The 21,408-nt window shown below is 32.8% G+C and overlaps 1 protein-coding gene across 1 annotated transcript in view; it reads left to right on the top strand.

Annotated features, from left to right (window-relative positions):
* IPO11 (importin 11) overlaps positions 1 to 21,408 on the top strand; it is a 155,017-nt gene that overhangs the window by 58,683 nt on the left and 74,926 nt on the right. The window contains exons 18-22 of the mRNA XM_033110715.1: positions 456 to 489; positions 682 to 722; positions 1,955 to 2,071; positions 5,975 to 6,088; positions 13,583 to 13,698. Of these exons, the coding sequence (XP_032966606.1) occupies positions 456 to 489; positions 682 to 722; positions 1,955 to 2,071; positions 5,975 to 6,088; positions 13,583 to 13,698 (422 nt within the window). The remainder of the gene's footprint in view (positions 1 to 455; positions 490 to 681; positions 723 to 1,954; positions 2,072 to 5,974; positions 6,089 to 13,582; positions 13,699 to 21,408) is intronic.

Consider the following 21,408-nt stretch of genomic DNA (forward strand, 5'->3'; position numbering starts at 1 on the left):
GTTACAGATGGGATTTTGTGTTGTTTCTCTTTCTCCCTCTTCTTCCTTCTTTTCCTCCCTCTCACTCTTCACTTACACATCTTTCAGCTTCACCAACCCACCCTGTTTTCCTGCTTCTCCCGTCTACTTCTCACCTTCCCTTTCCCTTTGGCATCACCTTCACACATTCTCCACACACTTACGGCAAACTGTTTTTCTCCCTTGAAGCACCCACTGGATTAAAGACTCCTTAAGCAAATTAAGGGAAACTGAGAAGGGTGGGAACAGGTTTACTTTGCTTTTTCTAGCCCTTGATAAATAAGGAAAGTGTGCTTTTGTTTCTACATGTTAATATACTTTGTGACTTTAATATTAACAAAAAGATAGAATTATTTGGAATAAGTTTTTTATTATTTGGTATTAATGATATTTAGTAGTTCTAGAATGGTTCAAAATTTATGATATACTTTCTTTAGGTCCGTATTGAAACAGCTACAACTCTGAAGTTAAATATCCTTAAAAATAATTTTAAAATACTTTCATTGTGAAGAATTTAACACTTTAAAATTAATTATTTTGTTAAATCAATTTATGAGATAGTTTAAAATATAATTTTTGATTGGTTTATTATATCTGTTTTTTATATATTTTTGTCTTGATAAATCTCATATATTCTCAGTATTCCTTAACTAATCTTCTCACCTGTTGATGATTTTGAGTTTAGAACGGATCAGTTTCTACCGGTAAGAATATTCATTTCTAGGTTTTATAACAATTTCTGCTTATGTCTTTTGAATATTAAGTGTTATTTTATAGCTGAAATTATATATATATTATTGATTAAAGCAGAATTAAAATTAGATTATTTTGGAAATAATTACTTTTATTGGTAGCTTTTATTTGAATCAGTTCAGCTTTTTATTCTGCGTGTTTTTGTTTAGCTATCTTGTCATCTATTTTGGAGTTGGCTGCTAAACTTTTTGTTTTGTCACAGTTATAAAATATGTGTGTCTGTTACTTTTACTTCTTAGATTATCCCCCTCTGCTGTTTGTGTATGTATGTCTACATACATACTAGACTGCAAATTACTTGAAAAAACAGAATATCAAGTTGTACTCATCTTTTTATTCTTTCCTCAACTCCCAGCACCTGCATGGTGTTTTAACATAGTTGGTATTCAGTAAGCACTTGTTAAATATATCAGTAACATTGGAGCAGTAGTGTTTATTCTTAAGAGGAGTAGGCAAGAAGAAAAGTTATATGATAAAAATATGTATATATTCTTGTGGGGAAACTTGTAGAGCAGAGAAATTTTCCTTTAATAAAAGAATCACTAAATATTTTTGGATGAGAAAAATATGTTTTTAGAAGTCTTTATAAGAATGAACCAAATATCTGACAGAACAAGTATTTATTTTATGTATCTGGCATCCTGTGATTTGTTAATCCTGTAATAATTTTTATAATGTGGGGAGTTAATCACCAGACATAGATGATTTGTTTTCGATTTCCAAATAAGAAATATTCTGTCATTGTTAAGAGTTACAAGTTCATGCAGCATATGTTAAGGGCCCACATGAGACAGCCAGTATGAGAGTGCCATAATTGGTATTCCTTTTGCTTTGACGAGTAGACCTTGTGCAACAGCAGGCATATGTGGATGAGCAATCACAAGGCACTGTTAATAATTAAGCAGTAAAAATTTAAACACAGAAAGTTTAGACACAATTTTATTCTGAAAACATTGTTTGTGAATGAGTTAAATTCTAAAGTGGACACATTTAGCGCAGTAAAGAAAACAATCAGTGTCCTAAATATTGGCAACTTGAACAATTTGAAGTTATTTAGGTCATGCTAAGGTTTTGTCTTTTATTTATTACTTTGACATTGTGATTTAATTTTATTTCTTTGCTGTCTATATGTAAAGGTCTTACATTTCTATTTCGAACCTTTTTTTTTCCTTTTGACCTGCAGTATTTGGAAACCATGTTCACACTACTTTTTCAGTTACTGCAGCAAGTTACAGAATGTGACACAAAGATGCATGTTTTACATGTCCTTTCTTGTGTGATTGAAAGAGTCAACATGCAGGTAATTTTGATTTAAATCATGAAAAAAAATGTCAGGAAAGTAAGTAGAGCATATATATGTACAATTCATTAATATCTTTGCTTTCTATACGTTGTTTAAAAGTCAGAACATTCATTAAAATGCTTCTAACTCACAGATTGTGATATCAGTTATGTGTTATTCACAATCTGACATTTTTATAAATGTTTTTTAAAAACGACTTAAGAAATTTAAAATTTAAAAATTGGGTCAGCAGTTAGAGGTATTTAGAAAGTAGAATTTTATTTCTCTTATCAGATCCAGTTTATACTTAATAATACTTCTTAAAATTCATTGTGTTTGAGGGCTTAGCCACAAGTCTGTCAGCAAATGCAAGTATTCTCAGAAGTCTGTTATTTTTACCTCAAAAATTAAGTGTTTTGTGATTTAGCCCACATTATATCCATGTTTGGTTTAATGTAAAAGTGACGTGAAGTTCTTAACAGTTAAATTATTATTTAACTGTCAAATTATTCAGCTTCCCCTGTTACTCCTAATCTTTGTGGAAAGCTGATAGTCTTGGAAACCACACTATAATTATCCTGTAATTTCTTATACCCTATTGCACAACTGCATATTCTTGTTTGAAAGCACCAAATAAATCTGTGCGGTATTAAGGAAGGATAACTTGAGGTGGAGTTCACAGACTTGGAGTTGACTTCTGGATCTATTAGTGAATTCTGACACCTTAAACCTGTTTATTAATTCTAAAGCAGTTGATGACAGTTGCTCTCAATTATTGAATGACAACTTATCAACTTCTGTGCCAAGTGATTTGCATATATTTCTCATTTAATCCTCACAGAAACCATTGGGTAGGGGGTTAGAACTTATCTCTAATAGTTTAAGGAACTAAGAGACTTTAAGGAACTTGTCAAAATTCAGTCAGGTATCTTAGTGACATTGCCAGTAATCAGACTGAACATTATGCAACCCACTGGCAGTTTTTGAGTCACTGTTAATCATTTTGAGCCAATGGGGATCCTGGTGTCTAAAAGTAGTAATGTCTTAATAATTTTCTTAGCACTTGGAGTTCTCATTACATTATTACATTACTTTACTTTGGTATTGGTTTATAAATGTTATTGAGAGAGTTTGGTCATTGAAACCGTGTTTTAAACTCATTTCAAGCCCCTGTCTGCTATTTAGTTTGGACAAGGTGTTACTGACTTTTTTGTTTTGTTTTGTTTTTTAATTTTTAAAAAGTTAAAATTTAATTAAAAACACTTATTTAATTTTAATTTTTTTTATTTTTAAATTTATTTTCCAGTCACAGTTGACATGTATGAGGTTCCAGTGTACAACACAGTGGTTAGACATTTATATATCTTATGAAGTGATTACCCCAATAAGTCTAGTAGCTTGGGCAAGGTGTTTAACCTTGTGTCCTCATGTATAAAATGCCAACGATAATCCTGAGCTTATGTAACTCATGAGTATGAAATGATTACAACTGTCCAATATGCTTTTCATCACCATACAATTGCAATAAATTATTGTTTGCTTAAAAAATTGATTATAGAAACAAGGTTTGGTCATTTTTATAACCTTATTTAGATACCATCTGACTAATAGAACTTTTTTAAATATTTTTTTTTGTAGAACTGAAATTTCTTACCTGCATCTCCCAAACTTCTAAGTAAACCTTCTCCTCCAAAAATTTGAAATTTGTTTTGCTTAGTAAATTCACAATGCTTTTGTGTTTCTGTCCATACTCATCTTTCAGAACACAAATAGCTAAAGCAGCTCAGATGACTATATCATCAGTAAATAACTAACTAAATAAATAAGTGATGAACTAACTAATAATTCTGGTAGTACTCCCACCCAAACCCTGATTTTTTTTTTTTTTTGAAATAGAGATGCCAGAAGATGAGTTCATGTAGAATACTTTTTTATCTCAATTGTGTTATATTGAATATTCAGTTGCTATTATAGGGTTATTATTTAAACCAATGTCTACAAAACATTCTTAAATCTATGTGTTTTTTTAAATGTTACACAAATACTTGATTTTGCCCTCCCAGAAAAATTGCAGTATATCCTTCACCTAGTGTCATTAGTTATGAACATTTTACCACAGTTGCTCTTTTTTCTTAACAATGTACATATACAGATTAAAAAAAAAAAATTAAACCATTTGAATTTTAGGTGCAAACATCATGACACTTCACTCCAAAATAATAGACCTCTCCATCTTCTTAATCAAAATCATGATTAGACTCAGGAAATTTAACATTGATTCAGTACTGTTGTCTAATACTATCAAGTCCATATTCAGATTTCCTCAGTTGCCCCAATAATATACTTTTTAAACCTCCGTCATCCTAACCTTAGGGAATGTGCTTGACTCTCATGTGATCATCCTTCTGTTTTTAAACCCCAGCCCTTTTATTGTCTTTTACAATGGTGACACTATAGGTGATTCTGAAATAGTTGTTTTGAAGCACTAATTTAATTTAGAACATCATATATTCTAATGAATAGCTAGGATTGCGATATAATATTTTATGACTTTCAAATATAGCTAGGTACTTTTGTTTTATTGCCTATTCTATAATTCATAACATATACTTACTTTCTGTATTCCTTGGAAAGTAATTCTATTTGTTCAAACCACAAGTAGTTTATTTTCATTATCAGTATAACATGCTCTATATGCTGTTTTTAGCTGAGTATGAACAAGTTAGGTATTTTGAAACCTGTATTTACATATGAATTAGTCTGCTTTTATAAGCTAATTGGAGTTATCTTTGAGATAGATCACTTAGCAAAATTAAATGCTCAACAGATATTATCTATTATAATAGTTTAACTCAAACTTTGAAAATATGGTAATTTATTATAAGTTAAAGAGTCTCTTAATATTTATTCAGTTTTGTCTCACTGAAATATTTGGACAAATATTTGCCTTTCTATCTTTCTGTACGTCGCTCCCCCCTCTCCCAGGGAGTAGGGCAAATCCTACAGTTGTGCTGCTACCCTTTTAGTGTGTGCTGTTTTATAAACAGAATAAACTCTCACTCTTTCAATTTTTAATTTTAATTCATGGTATGAAGTAGATAGTACTGAAGCTGTGACAGTAATATTTCTGTTTTATCACAAGGGGTACTCATTAGAGCAATTCCAAATACTGCGACTGTAATCCTCAAGCTGGAGCACTGTCCAGCTTCTGTGTAGATCCATCTTATTTTCCAAGAAACTCCTTGCCTGGCTGTGCTGTGCTTCAGGGTATATTTTTAAAACTGGTTAACTTAATCCATAGTGGGCTTAACAATTTTATCCTTTGAAAAGGATTTCCTTCTCCTGTGTTTTCACTATACCTCATGTATACCTTCACCATTGCACTTACCCTTTCTCATTGTAAAAGTTTGTGTGGTCTTCCTTTTATCCTTTTCTTTATGGTACTTTGTGCTCAAGGCCTAATACTTATGTGGCAGATGCCATCAGATAATTGTTGAATGAATGAGAAAATGCTGACTTTTTTAACAGTTATTTCCAGTTAGGTAAGCTGTTTTATTAAAAAAGAACCAGGATATAACAGTGTTTTCTATTCAACTCTAAAGAAATAATTGGCCTCAATATGTTATTTTATATTCCTACATTTTATTTCATGCAATAAATTTGGTACTTGTTTAAAATTGTTTAAAAATATTTACCACAGAGCTTTGTGTCTTTATGTGATGTCTGATTTATCTTTTAAAGGATATATGCTAGTGCTCGCTTCGGCAGCACATATACTAAAGGCTATATGCTTAATATATGCCTCTATTAAATATTAAATATTTGCTGTCTGGGGCTTAATAGGTCTGTCAGTGTTTCTTGAAGTAAGTCGCTTTCTTTCCTAACACAGTTCTTTTGCTTCCCCTACTTTTGTTGTGATAGATACGACCATATGTAGGATGTTTGGTGCAATATTTGCCTCTTCTTTGGAAGCAGAGTGAAGAACACAATATGTTGAGATGTGCTATTCTGACAACACTTATTCATCTTGTTCAGGTAAGTTACTTCACAGTTTTTTAGTTTAGTATTTTTTTCTTTACAATTTTTCATTGTTTTTATGTTGTTTATGTTAATGGTAGTGAAAGACCTCACATTTTATGTTTCTTTCATGTGTGAACTAAACAGTTTTAAAAACACCTTTTGTATGTCTACTTTGAACATTTTTGACATCTGAAAAATATTCTCTACTTTTTAAAGACGATTTCTTTCCTTAGATGTAGTGGTCTCCAATGATGGTAGACTCATAATTAGTGCAGTCCATTTTACCATGCTGGCAGTTTTCTTGGTATTCAGGACTTTTCTGCATAAATTTATTCTTCATTTTCATTCTTTTTCCTTGATTTTAAATTAAAAACTTCCCTTTCAGAAAAACAGGTGAGTTGCTTTTGAGGGTAGGAGTGAATTTTGTTTTAGACATCTTGACTCTGAGGTGCTGGGGTATACAACAGGTGGAGAGGAACCTAAACTTCAAAGAGAACAGGACTGTAGTTCTCATTTGAACTATTAAAGTGAATTATAGTCTGATGGTGAGCCTGTAGAGAGGGAAGAGCTTATGCCAAGACTTAGAATGTCAGGGTAAGGAATGCTCAAGTGACTTTTACTGCCCTTGCTCCAAAGTTTGATAGATTTCCCAATGGGGAGAGCTCGCTCTAACTTAAGAATTACTACTTTACGTGTTCTAATACTGTGTTTTTTTTTTGTTTGTTTCGTTGTTTTGTAATCCTTTCTAGTATTAGTTAAAAAGGAAATCTTTCTCAGGCACCCTGACACTTTTTTGAAACAAACTCATTTGTTCAGTAAATATCTATGGATGAGCTTTACAGTTACAAATTTTTGTCTAAGGAAGTTTTAGATAGATGACTAGTGGTACAAAATTTTTAAAAATGTACTTTCTCTTTAATGCGTGTCTGGCCTAGCATGTCTTCCTGTGTATCCTTTAATTGTGATTATTCTGTAAGATCTTTTATAGATGAGGATACAAAAGGTAATTTAGCGACTAGACGGAGATAGCTCTTGTGAGTAACAAAGAGTGACCCCCACAGCTTTTGCATTTTGTGTCTTTAAACTCAATTTGAAAGTTTTTAAGGGAGGTGTGAAAAAACCCAGCTTCTCTGTCTCTTCAGACAGTGTTGCCTCAGGAAAACTTGGGAGGCCAGAGTAACCTGCCTGGAATGGTTGGAGTATCTAGGGCCTTTTTCTTTCATCACGACACTTAAGTACCCTGTGTATTTTTATAGGCAAAGGGTACAAGGTTCCAGCCAAATAATCATCTGTACCTCTTGGGAGAAAGCATGTAATGTTTAATATTAAAATTGAGACTGTAGCTTAAAATAAATCTTTGAACATTTAAGAAGATTGTACTAAGAGTTACTGGTAAGTTTCTTTTCATGGAAAAAACTGCCATCTTACGACTTTTAAAATTTAACAGGCATTTAATAGTGTAAATTTTTATTTTTTTTTAGTTCTGGTATCCTAGACTCTAGGCTCTGACCGGGGCAGGTAATAATGGCTGAAAATAAACTTTCTCATCTGCAGTAGTTGGCTTTAGTGGAAGTAGGCATTCATTCATAAAATAAACTGCAATATGCAATATGTGGTACTCAGCACTGGGACACAGAAATGAGTAGGGCAAGCTCTTTGTGAATGTGTCTGTCGAGAGAAAGACCATCAGTTAGTTAAGTGCAGTGGGGGCACATGGTGGGTTACTTATCTCACATTTGAGGGTGAGGTGGACCATCAGGAAGGCTTCCTGAAAAGTGGTACCCAAATAGTGTTGGTGTTCAATAGTGTTAAACATAAGGTATTAATGAGATGGTGGTGCAGGGATGAGGGTGGTAAGGATATTTTAAACAAATTGGCCAGCCTGTGTAAAGCCCCATAGGCATGAAAGAATGTGGTACTTTTCGTTTCTTCTTTATAAGTTTGCGTATTGATCAATTTTACATGTTAGATAAGTGAAGGAGTCAGTTCTTGAAGACTTTTTATGGGAGGTAGCAGTATCTCCATTTCCTATTTGGTGGAAGAATGCACTTTCAACATTTTAACCCTGTCTCTTAGGCTTTTTATCTCTCTAGCTCTAAGTAACATACTTACACTGTTCATCCTTTATTTAAACATCGTAGGCATTCTCTCTTGACTGTCCTCTGTAGAGGATGAAGATTTACTTCTTTCATTCCCTTCTATGTGACTCCTATTCCCCCATCCTACCTCTATAGTTATGTTGTAATTTAAGTTAGGTCACTCTTTAGTGGTTTTATATGTGTGACTGTACAAAAGCTATTGAAGGCATATATCATCATGTTGTGATTTATTTTCTTTCTTGTACAACCATTCTCCTAATCTCCAGTCCTGTATTAGTAATTTCATTTGCTTAGTTTATAAGTTTTCTATTACTGTGTAACACATTACCATAAACTTAGTGGCTTAAAACAACATCCATTTATTAACTAGTAGTTCTATAGGTCAGAGGTCTGGCATACCATGTCTACACTCTTTGACAGGGTCTGACAGGCTAAAATTGAGCTGTCTGCCAGGCTAAGTTCTCTTTTGTAGGCTTTGGGTAAGAATCTCTTACACACTCAGCCAATTGGCAGAATTCAGTTTCTTGATCTGTAGTATTGGGGTCCCAGATTATTTGCTGGCTGTCAGCTAGGGCCCATCTCAGTCCCTAAAGTCCAACCACTTTACTTGAGCACTTCTCACATGTCAAATCCCCCAAGAGTTTGAGTGTCTGACTTTTCCTTATGCAACTAGACAGAGAAAACTCTTTAAAGGGCTCATGTGGTTAGGTCAGGCCTATCTGGATAATATTACTATCTTAAGGTCACTTGATTTGGGACCTTAATCACATCTGTAAGATTCCTTCACAGTAATATCTAGATTAGTGTTTGATTGAATAACTGGAGAATGGTGTGTGTGCACTGGGGTCAAGAATGGTTGGTGGTCATCTTAGAATTCTACTTACTACATTTAGTTTTCTGTGTAATTGAATCCATACTCTTCACCTGTTATCTAAACGTTCCCTCAATATGTTCAGACATATAAGGTGTTTTGTTAGTTTCGTAATCTTGAAATCTGGAACATTCTTATGTGCTTTAGTCTGAGCTGGTTTTACTCTATGCTTGTGCACAGCTGTTAGAACTGGATTCCCTTTCACTGTCATCAAAAGGATTCTTGCCTATCTTTTCTGTGGGATACCTGTTTTTCTACCTGTGTTCTTTTTCCTTGCTTTACCTCTTCTTTCTGATGGAGCCCATAAATGTCAGTGGCATTCTGCAAAAGGTTCACAGGAGGTAAATTTTTTTGATATTTTTATATGTGTGAAAATGTGTTTATTCTGTAGCAGTGTAACTGGGTATAAATTCTAGATTTTTTTCCTCAGAATTTTAGAGGCATTTTTTTTCCTTTGTCTTCTAGCTTTTACAGTTGCTCTTGGGAACCCCTAGCTATTTTATTTTAATTGCTGATTCTTGAATGTGTCATCTCTCCTTTCCCTTTTTGATAATTTGTATGATTTTCTCTGTGTTTTTTATTTCAATTTCATGATGTTGTGGGTGTATTTTTATTCCAATGTTCTGGACACTTGGTGGACATTTCAAACTGGAAACTCATGTTCTTGGGTTCTAATTATGTTATTATATTTTATTGATTATTTCCTCCCCTTCCTGATTTTCTTTTGTCTTTTTGTGAGCTTCTTATTACTTAGATAATAGATGAATGAACCAGTCCTCTGTTTTTCTTACTGTTCACTTTTACTTTTTTTCTCTTTGTCCTTTTGCTCTACTTCCTAGTGAAATTCCTCAACTTTATCTTTGAAGTTTTCTATTGAGTTTTTTTCTGTTATAAAGTTTTCATTGTTTATGAGTTCTTTTTGTATTGTTGAATAATCATTTTACAGCATTTCATTTTTGTTGCATGAATGCAGTGTTTTCCAAGCTTTCATCTCTATGTGTGGTCTCTGTTTTCTTTCATGATGCTGTTTTCTATTTGTTTGTTTTGTTCTCTGTTTTTCATATTAGGTATTTTAATCATGTCTGTTGATCCTTGATTGTCTGCTTCTTCGTGTGAAAAACACAAAAAAAGAAAGAACAATGTAATGAATCCTTAGGTAACCATCACTGAACTTCAAGAACTGTATCAACATTTTGTCAGTGTAAATTTAGGAGTGGGAACTACAAAGCTGATTGGAAGTGTTGTTTATGCATGGAAAACTTGCTGACTGGATTTTTTCTTTAGGATGATTTGCCTGGGTTGTTTTGTAGAGGAATGGTCCATGTTTTTGAGATCTTTCCTTAGTGAAAGATTTTCAGTCTCATGCCTGTTACATACTACATCTCCCTGCTTTATATAGTATCCCTGCTCTTGATTACCTGAAGTCTCCTTGTCTTGAGACCACTTGTTTTACCAGAAAATAAATGGTCGGTTTTATGCTGGATCAACGGAGGTTCAGTTGTTTAACTGTACACATGGATGAGATCTTGGCATCAAACTACCTTTTGAACACCTTCTAGAGGTCCTCTTATTTTTAATACCTCCCTTTCAACTTCCCCCTTCCCAAAATGCCTTCTGCTATCAGTTCCTGAGTCTTTTGGAGTTTCTGTAATGTAAATCAGGCTGCTTCTTGCCCTTTTTGCACTGCTGGGTTTGAGATTTGGTTTCTGAGCCAGCTAAGTCAGTTACCTCTTGTCTTTCCAAAATGAGTTGCTTTTATCTCTCTTTATACTATCCTTGTACTTACGGTTTTAGATCTTTAAAAACACATCCTCCTATATTCTTTTAGTGGCTTTTGGGAGAGAACAGTAATAAATGCATGAGTTAAATTTGCCAACTTTTTCCATATATTAACATAGTGATTTTTAAGACTGAGTTCTTTGCTATAGCTGCTACATAGAATACGTAGCTTGAGTATGGGTGCCTGGTCAGGAAGGTGTAAAAACATCCCTTGCAGTTCAGAGGAAGGTGTTGCTATTTTTATTTTAGAAAGGTAATCAGGGTACCCTTAGAGACTGGTTTGGGATAAGGTAAAACTAAGAGCCTCTTCTGTTAGACATGAAAGAGATGATGACCTGAAGTAAAGTTGTAGGGAGAAGAGGAATGATTTGAAAAATATTAGAGAATTAAGGATTATTTAGATATGGGTAAGAAGGAAGAGGAACCAGGAGGTGGTTGCAGTATAATTTATTACTGGAAAAATAGTCATTCATGTCACTTGAGTTAGGAAATGCAGGAAGAGGAACCCTTTTTAGGAAAACAGTGGATTGGTTCTGTAGTAGACTTAAGAGTTTGGGATGCCTTCTGGGTGATGAAGTCCTATAGTCATTCAGAGTGTTCAGACATTTGGATTGGAGATAATAGATTTGAACATTATCAGCATATATAGTAAGTCATTAACATTGTTGACTGGTTCTGCAACTTTAAGCAAAATGAGCTATAGCAACCAATTTTACTGTAGGCTAATTGATATAAATATGAGTTAATTTCCTATGGCATCTCCTCAGTGTTACAACAAAAAGACATTATTCGAGAACCTGCTGTACATGAGACTTGAGAAGAGAGCCAAAGACAATAGCCTGAGACATGCCAGTGTTCAATGTGTTATTTTCTTTTTCTCTTTAAGTTAAAAAATAATGATAGATTCACAGGCAGTAGCAGGTAGTACAGAGAGAGTTCCTTGTCCCTACATCTATTTCCCTAATGTTGTAGGTAATTACAGTAGGATATGATTTTTCCTCTTTAAGCATTGCTGATAATTTTATTAACAACTCATGAATTTATTTTTGAACTTTCAGAATAGTATTGTAGACAAGTCTTATAGTTATAGCCATGGGCCAAAAGAATGTTCGGGTTTACTTAAAGCTGCATGTCTGGGATTGGTCACATTTTTTAGGCCACTAGATAACAAAGGTGAATCTCTTCAGGCTTTGACAGATAGTCTTGCCTGTTCAGCAGTTGCTTACTTTAGTTTTGCTAATGCTAGCATATTATGCTTATAAGGATGTGCCCTAAGTAGATCGATTCTAATTTTCCTAGGAAATTTTAAGTCTACTTGATAATCAATATAAACTTGACTAGTTTTTCTAAATGTTCTTTCTTTTTTTGTTCTGGTAAAGATTCAGCTACAGAGAGTGATATTTTAACTGAATTTTAAGGCCCAATATGCTACTTTATTAAATGTGACATTTTAATAATTCTCTTCTTTGGAAAAATCTTTAATAAGGTCTTTTAACTTATTTTTAGTTATAGAAAGGGCCTAACTTAACCTATTCAAGGATAAGCTTTTTGTATTTCCACTGAAGTATCTAGGCTCCACTGATAAAGACTGAATTTAATATATATCACCAAGAGAGGAATGCATATATATTTTCTTGTATTGTAATTTTCTATGAACTATATTGACATTTGAATTATTTCCAAAATGAGAAGGTGTTTGATAGTTTATTTGGTTTCCCTTCTGTTTTTATCAGATTATAGAGATTATTATGAATTAGAAATGGACTTTTTATCCTTTCTGTTTTCTTTCAGAGTGCCTAACTTGAGTGTGATACACTGAGTCAACTTCCATAGGACAGTAATTAGGCAAATTAGAATTATAGATAAAATCCCCTCTTCTTTTTCTGTCTTTGTGTTCTTAGCTCATTAAAAATATTAGCAAAATTTTTTCATTAAAGTAATATGTACATATACTTTTTAAAACCTTGACAAAAAAACTAAAAAAAACAAAACTCTTTTTACCCCCTTCCAACATCCTTTTCCCCTTCCTATATTTAATTAATGTTAACATTTTTTTTCTATTTTCTGCCAAGAAACATTTTTATGCATATGAGGTCGGATAATTAAGGTGTGCTTACATGGTGGAAAGTTCGCGACCTTAATTGTCCAGCCTCTGTATATCTGCACATATAGAAAAGTAGCTATTAAAAAAAAATTCTTTGGCATATGGAATTGTTATATATACTTCTGCACCTTTTAAATCCGATTTGTAATTTTTTTGGTGATTGTTTCATTCCATGCCTAATCCTTTTCATGGCTACTCAGTATTCTAAAATATGAATGTACCACAATTTAATTATCTGATAAGCATTTAGGTTGGGTTCATTTTAGGACTGGTTATTTAGGTGAGATAACTTACAGAATTTAATATTTCAGTGTGAACACCTCTTTAGAAGTCACAGATGTGAAAATACATGTATGTGAAATCTCTTTAAATGAACAGGTGTGCAGTCTTGGTGTGTATGGTTTACTACCATTAGGCAATTGATGGTTTGGGGGGGGTTTGTTTATTATTTGTTTTTTTTTTTTTTTTGCTATTTGCTTTCTCATTATCTAACTTTGTTTGAGTAGTGTTTATAGTTAGGACCATCCTTTAAAATCTGATTAATTTCTTTTCATAAATTGGTTTAGGGCTTTTTATATGATAGGTGATTTTTTGGTGGGGTGATGGTGCCTTAGAGTGTCTTATGTTATTATCAGTTTTATTTATACTTCCCATAGGGATTAGGAGCAGACAGCAAGAACCTGTACCCTTTCCTGCTCCCAGTTATTCAACTGAGTACAGATGTTTCCCAGCCTCCACATGTTTATCTTCTGGAAGATGGTTTAGAATTATGGTAAGAGGAAAAATTTGATACCATGGATCTTATTTTTTTTCCTTGGCCTTCCCTACTCTCATGCCAATAAAGCAAAGGTCATGTAACAGAGCTTAAAACGCAGCATTTGAAAAACAAAAACATGACATCATTTCTCTGAACTGGGTAACGTAATAGCTCCATCTTTTCTTGGCATCTGTTACTCAGTGTAGGTTTACAGTAGTCAAAGGGGAAGTTTCAGTAAGAACTCAGGCTGCATTTCATCTTTTGGAATTTGAAATGTAAAGTTGGGATCTTGATAATTTTTCCAAACTAAAAATTGCCTTAAAACTTTTAACAATGTGTTAAGTTAGATTTTGCAGGAATCGTTGAGTTATTTTCAACCTCTTATTATTACCTTACCCAGTAAGTACTGAGATTATATACCTCAAACCCCAAATGTTAGTACTACTTATTCTTCACTTATATTTTACTAAGTGAGTGGTGTATAGTGTTAAGAGGTTAAAAACACGTACACACAAACACAAAAATCTGTTTCAGTGGCAGCTCAGTGCCACATATATAAGGAACTATGGTAGGAAATCATTTTGCTTTATTAAGCTTATCTTATTGATGGTAGCAGTTTTCTGCAGGGCCGATCTCTACTTAAGATGTAGTTTATAATATAGGAGCCGTTTAAAATGCCAATATATAAGCTGGTATTTGGAATTATAAAAGCAAATCACAAAATAACCATAGAAAAATTAACATTGGGACCAACCTCTCTCCTCCTTTCCTTCCTTCCTTCTTTCCCTCCTTCCTTCCTTTGGTTACATGTCTAGGAATGAACTATTTTTTGATTCATAGAAATTATCTTTGGTGCAAATTACAAATCAGTGATCTGTATCAGAATACTAGATACACAATTCTAAAACATAGGTAGATATTTATTTGCATGTATATTTCCCATATTATTTTATAGGTTATGTTTTGTGAAGTTAAATATCTTCTGGATGGTCTGATTGTAAATTAGCATATCTTGGAATGTTTTATATTCATATATTTTTATTTGTACAAGATAGATTACTTTAGATATAAGAGATTGGCAATTTTTATTCTGTAAGGAGCAGGACAGTAAATATTTTAGGCTTCCTGAACTGTGCACTGTCTTAATGATTCAAAACTGCACTTAGCACCGAAGGTGCTAAGCTTCTTAGCACCGAAACTGTCATAGACAGTATGTCAACAAATGGACATGGCTGTGTAGCAATAAAACATCATTTACAGAATAGGATATGGATTAGATTTGGCCTATGAGCTATAGCTTGCCGACCCCTACTCTAGATTACAAATTAAAACATTAATCTCTGGCACGTAAATACTTTCCTGTAAACATGTATTAGGTTGGTGCAAAAGTAATTGCCGGTTTTTGCAATTATTTTCAACCTTTTAAACCGCAGTTACTTTTGCACCAACCTAATAGATACTACCGTGTTTTCCCGAAAATAAGACCTGGTGGGACAATCAGCTCTAATGCATCTTTTGGAGCAAAACTTAAGACCTGGTATTATTATGTTGTGTTATATTATTAAAGACCTTATATTATAGTAAATAAGACCGTGTTCTTATATTAATTTTTACTCCAAAAAACGCAGTAGGGCTGGTTGTCCAGCTAGGTCTATTTTCGGAGAAGCACGGTATATGATATTGGCTAGTAGAAAAATTAAAAATATTAGTAATAGTGAAGAGACACTCAGATATTTATCAGTAGTTATAACCTTAGTATATTAATGTGTTTATTAAAGGTGTATAAATTTTCTAAGGATTACATATACAGGGAGTAATAAAAGTTCATTGCTCTGTTAATGGCAATTTCTTTTTCCCTAGCCTTTAGTTATAGCTAAACAAAATTAAATCATTATAATACATTTTTTTAAATTTACCAAATTTATTAATAACTAGATTCTTTAAAGAGTCAGGGTACACATTTCTTCATATATTTTTCTTAGTGGTAGTTAGAACTCATTTGGAATCAGATATCGGTGCCAATCCCAATTAAACCACTGTGTTAGGTCTGTAATCATCTTGTGAACCTTAGTTTCTTTATCTTTAAAATGAGGAATATAATTCTGACTTTCGTGGTGGTTGATGAGGATGAGATAACATTTGTGAAGTGGTTAGCAACTTTGTAATATGCTATTTTAAAGCCTGAAAAGTGGTGAGATTGCTTAGGAAGAGAAGGCAGATAGGGAACATGCTGCTCAAGGCCGGCTCCTGGAGAACTAGAGGTCATTTAGAGGTCCAACCACGAAGAGTCTCTGATGACTAAGTCAGGAGAGGGGCTATTCTTCAAAAGAAGGAGTGGTCTTGCTCTGTCAAGGTCGGTGATGTCCTAGTAGAGCGGTACAAGAGAGGTGAATTTGGCCACGTGGAGTTTGCTAGGTGGGGTTTCAGTAGAGTAGTAAGAACATAGTTTAGAATTGGTGTAGACTGAAGCCTGAATTGGAGTTGACTAAATACTGACTTTGAGCATTGACAACTTGTTGGGAACTTTTGCCATGAAAAGGAGTGTAGAAATCTGGTAATGATTGGCGGTGTGGGGAAATGCAAAATCCGAGGGATGGATAAGGCTCTGGAGAGAGTGAGATAATTGAAGGCGGCAAGAAGGGATGGGATTCAACCCGCAAGTAGAGGGATTGATTTTTTAATTTTTATTTTTTTAAATAACAGCAGGGACACTTCATCCGTTTTAAACTGGAGGCAACAAGATGAATTTCTGTATTGTAGTGGAATGAGATAGGAAGGTGTTCCATCTAGTCGCTTCTATTTTCTCAACAAAATATGAAGCGTAGTCATCAGCTGAGTGTTGGGCTGGAGTGGAAGTGTATGAAGATATGAGAGGTTTGTGGGGAGGCAAAGGTATAAAACTTTTCATGTTGAAGAATGGGAATTTGAGCTTATTGGGACCCGTACCACTTGATGGTTTGTTGTCATGTATATAAAATGAAACTCTTCAGACTGATTATGGTGATTTTTTTTTTAATGGTCTCTTGCCCCGCCCCTCACCCTCTTGATTCATCTTGCTAGATAGAGATTTGCCAGCGGTTATTAGTCTTCTCAAAGAACCAACCCTTGGCTTGGATGCGTCTTTGTTGCATGTTTGTTTCCTATTTATTTACTTCTGCTCTTATATTTATCTCATCTTTCTACTTGCTTTAGGCTTTTTTTTTTTTTGACATATTAAACCTTGTTCTAAGATTTAGCTCAATAACTTTTAGTTTTCTCTTATAATATAAACAGGTAATAGTATAAAAATATTTTTTAAACAGGATTTGAACTAAAGACTTTGCATGAACAATTTTGTTTTTGTGTTTTATTCCAGGAAAATAGAAACAGGTAATGAATACTGGTAAACAACCAGCATCAGCTATAGTCCATTAAATGTAATAATGTTCTTCATCATTTAAAAACTAATTTCATGCTGTTTGTCATCTTCTCAGGAGATTATATCATTCTTTTTTTTAAACTCTCTCTTTAGAAAACTTTGACTTCCTGAGATGAACATTACTTGGTAGGGTAATTATACTTTAATATATTGCATAACTCTGTTTGCTAATATTTATCTAGTTTTATTTTTTTCCCCTCTGTTTATATATGAGTTGAATCTATAATACACATTTTGTGATACTATCTGATTTTATATCAAATTTATATTTATTTTACTAATTTACCAAAAATCATTTTCTTTGTACTAGAACGTTCTCAGTAATATGGTAACTATTTTTGGGAAAATTTGAAAATTCGAGAATAAAGGGAACTGTAGAGGGACTCGTGGCACAGCTCAGAAGTCAATCACAGTTTTGATAACATTCTCAGGTTGTTTCTTAGTTGTTAGTTTATATTTTGGTTTTGATTTTCGATGTCTGTTAATTTTGGTACTTAGTCTTTTCAAGTACTAATAAAAAAAGGTATGTGCATTTGCTTTATCTGTTATTTTTAGTTTTGTTTTATCTCTTAAAGTACATTTGTTAGAGATTTTTTCTTTTTTTAATATGAAATAACCACATGGTTTATGAATTCTATGTTTCTCTCATTACTTTATTTCTACTTCAGAGTTTGTACTTCCTACACTTAGTTGTATTTGTATTTTCTTAAAACTGTAATACAATTGGTTAGTTTATTACCTTTGTTCTTTTTTAAAAGATTTTTATTAAAATATAGCTAACATACAACATTATATTAGTTTTAGGTGTACACAATAGACAACATTTATATACTCAAAGAAGTGATCACTGTAAGTCTAGCAACCATCTGACACATTCCACACTATTACAATAACTGGGAAATTTCAACCTCTTATTCCCTTTCACATATTCCCCCCCCTTTTTAATTCTTCAACTACAGTTGGCATTCAGTATTATTTTATATTAATTTTAGGTGTATAGCATAATTGTTAGACATTTAAATAATTTAAGAAGTGGTCCCCTGACTAGTCTCATACCCACCTGGCACTATACATAGTTATTACCATATTATTGTTATATTCTCTTTGCTTTACTTTACATCCCCATGACTGTTTTTTTACTACCAATTTGTATTTCTTAATCCCTTCACCTTTTTTCACCGTGCTCCCTAACCACTCTCCCATTTATCACCCCAATAAAGCTATTACCCATCTAATACCATACATAGTTATTACAATATTATTAACCATATTCCTTATGCTATACCTTAGATACTCATGGCTGCTTTGTAACAACCAATTTTTACTTAATCTCTGCCCCTTTTTCACCCACCTCCAACCCTTCTCCTACCTTTGTTCTTCTTAAATGCTACAACATTTAAAGTTGTAAATATGTTTTAGAGTACAACTGCCTGTTTCCCTTAATTCTTGATATACTTGTATAGGATAATCTATTTTTTTATTTCGGTGGTAGCTTACAATTTTTTTAATGACTTCTTTGAGCTAACATTTATTTTTTGCTGATATTAGAGTGCATGATTCAGGTCTGGACTTATTGCAATGTAAATATAACATGTCACTTGTACAAATTTTAAAACTTAATGTGAATTTTAATGACTTATCGGCTTAGTTTTTATAATATATTCACATAAATAGTAATGATGGTAAAGATGCAGACTCATATATCTATTATTTTTAACTGTATTTTGCTTTTTCATCTTGACACTGATTTATTGAAGTATCCCATTTACTTTGTGTCAGTGTCCCTTTTTTTATTTCTCGCATTTTTGATCTGTAATTTTTGAAAAATATTCACTACATAAAATTTTGGTACTTTGTATATTGTTAAAAGATTTAGTAAAATATAGTGTTTAAAATACTTTCATGAAGCATCATGTGATGCAATATCTGTATGGAGTGATTAATTTTTTACCTTTCATTCTTTTGCAGTTAAATTTTACCTAATATTAATGTTGTCATATGGTTTATTTTGTTTAGATTTGACTTAACTGTCTTTGTTCATCTTTTACATTTTAGCTTTTCTTTTTGAAATTTAGTTATGTCGTCTACATAGAGCAAATTTTTATATTTTAACCTAACCAAAGATGCTTTACTTCAAAACAGTTTTTATGTTCTTACATTTATTTGTTGAATTGAAATGTCTATCTTTTTACTTTATGCTCTGTCTTTCTATATTTTTGTGTAAGGGTAACATGAAATTTTACTTTAGTCAAAGATGTTGGTACATAGAGCTTTGTCTAATTATTCATCAAAATAATAACTTTTTTCTTTCCTTGATGGTAAAGAATTTAGTGCTTTGATTTTGTTTCCTAAACTTCCTCTCTTTCCCAAATTCTTATTTGTTTAATCTGTAGTCACATACCATGCTATTTTATTTAAATAGCTTAAATTCTTCGAGTCTTTTTTGTTCTTTTTAATTACATGATTTATACTGTGAAAACTAATGTAAGAAGTGAGAGTGCTAGTGACCTGAATGGCCTTTTTACTAAGGTAATGACATTGGGAGGGAAGCAACAAGCTTCAGATAGATCTTGATCTGGATTCATTGACAAAGCGAGTTTTTTAAACATCTTCTGGGATTTAGAATATGCCCTTCATTTTTTTTTCCTCAGGGAAATTCCATGAGTTTTTCTTGTGGTTTCATGGTTGTTTTAAAGGTGAATAGGATAAATATTTTTTTTTTATTTCCCTGAAATTTTATTCTTTTAAAAGTTGAATCAAATCTTGTTATTGGTGATCGAGGCAAGGTGTCTAGAGATACCATTGCTTGTGTGCTTGGGAAGTACTTCATTTTGTGGGTGGCTGGCTTCCACTGTGTCCCGCCTGCTCTAATTTTGTCATTTATAACTTGCAAAATAGTTTATACTCGTAGATACAAAGTAATACGGAGCTCATATTATTTGTAATTATTTATAACTTACATACAATGAAAATCCATTTTTCCATACCCGGGTTGAGAAATGGAACAGTAAGAACGTCTGTGAAGCTCATGGTGTGTGGCATGTTTGTTGAATCCTCCTGCTTCCATGCCAGGGAGAACCCACCGAACCCGTATTTTTGTTTTCAGTCCTTGGTCTTTATTCTTGTGTTTTAATGTTTTAAAAATTATGTGTGTGTATCTCTAAACAATGTATTTTAACTTTATGTAAATTGTATTTTATGTGTCCTAACTTGCTTTTTTGGCTCTCTATTTTGAGATTTATCCATATTAATGAGTTTAATGCTGTGAACATAAGAGAATTCATTCACTCATTTGGCATTTTGTTTGAATTTCAAATAATGTGACTCTGAACATTCTTTTTTACACGACTCCTAGTACAAATGTATGAGACCTTATGCACTATATACATTCATGCCCAGAAGTGGAAATGGTTTGGTCATAAGTGTATACATATACACATAATCTCTTTACCAGGTAATAATTGTTTTCCAAAGTGATTATACTGATCTGATAACTCCTATCAGCATTGTTCTATAACTTTGTCAATATGTGGTATATCAGATGTAAAATTCTGATAATCGGTGGGCATAAAATTGTCCCTTGTTTTGTTAAAGTTTACATATTCTTGCTTACTCATCAAATTGGATATATATGTATGTATATATTTTTATAGTTAAAGTTTGTTGCCACCTTTTATATCTTCTGTGAAGTGTTTGTTCATGTATTCTGTCCATTTTTCTGTTCTTTTGGATATTATTCCTTTGGATATTATTCATATGTCAGTTACATATATTGCAAATAATCTTCGCCCAATATGTGACTTACATTTTAACTTTTTTGAGGCCTCTTGATACATAGTAATTATTAATTTAATGTAGTCATATTTAAATGTCTTTTTATTTGATTTTCTCTAACCGAAAGCTATAAAAATGTCTTCCTGACATCTTGTAATGTCAAGTTTTACCTTTTTCATATAAGCCTTGGAATTAATTCCTGTATTTTGTATGAGGTGGAGGTCCAATTTCACCACCAAATACTGAGTAGTCCACCTTTCCATACTGAGTCTTGAAACCTCTTCTGTTATAGTCAAAAAGATCTGTTTGTTGTGCTTTCTATTCTGTTTACAATATTAATTACAGTGGTTTTATAGTAAATCACATATGGTAAAACAAGTATATTTTCCTACCCCTCATACTTTTGGTTTTCTTGAGAAATTTTTTGTTCTTGGTCATTTGCCTTCCATATAATTTTAGAATTAGCCTCCTAATTTCCAGGAAGAGCATTGTAGGGATTTGAATTGAAGTTTTATTGATTTTGTGTAACAATT

This window comes from Rhinolophus ferrumequinum, chromosome 7, assembly GCF_004115265.2.
Source record: "Rhinolophus ferrumequinum isolate MPI-CBG mRhiFer1 chromosome 7, mRhiFer1_v1.p, whole genome shotgun sequence".
NCBI classification, from domain to species: Eukaryota; Metazoa; Chordata; class Mammalia; order Chiroptera; family Rhinolophidae; genus Rhinolophus; species Rhinolophus ferrumequinum.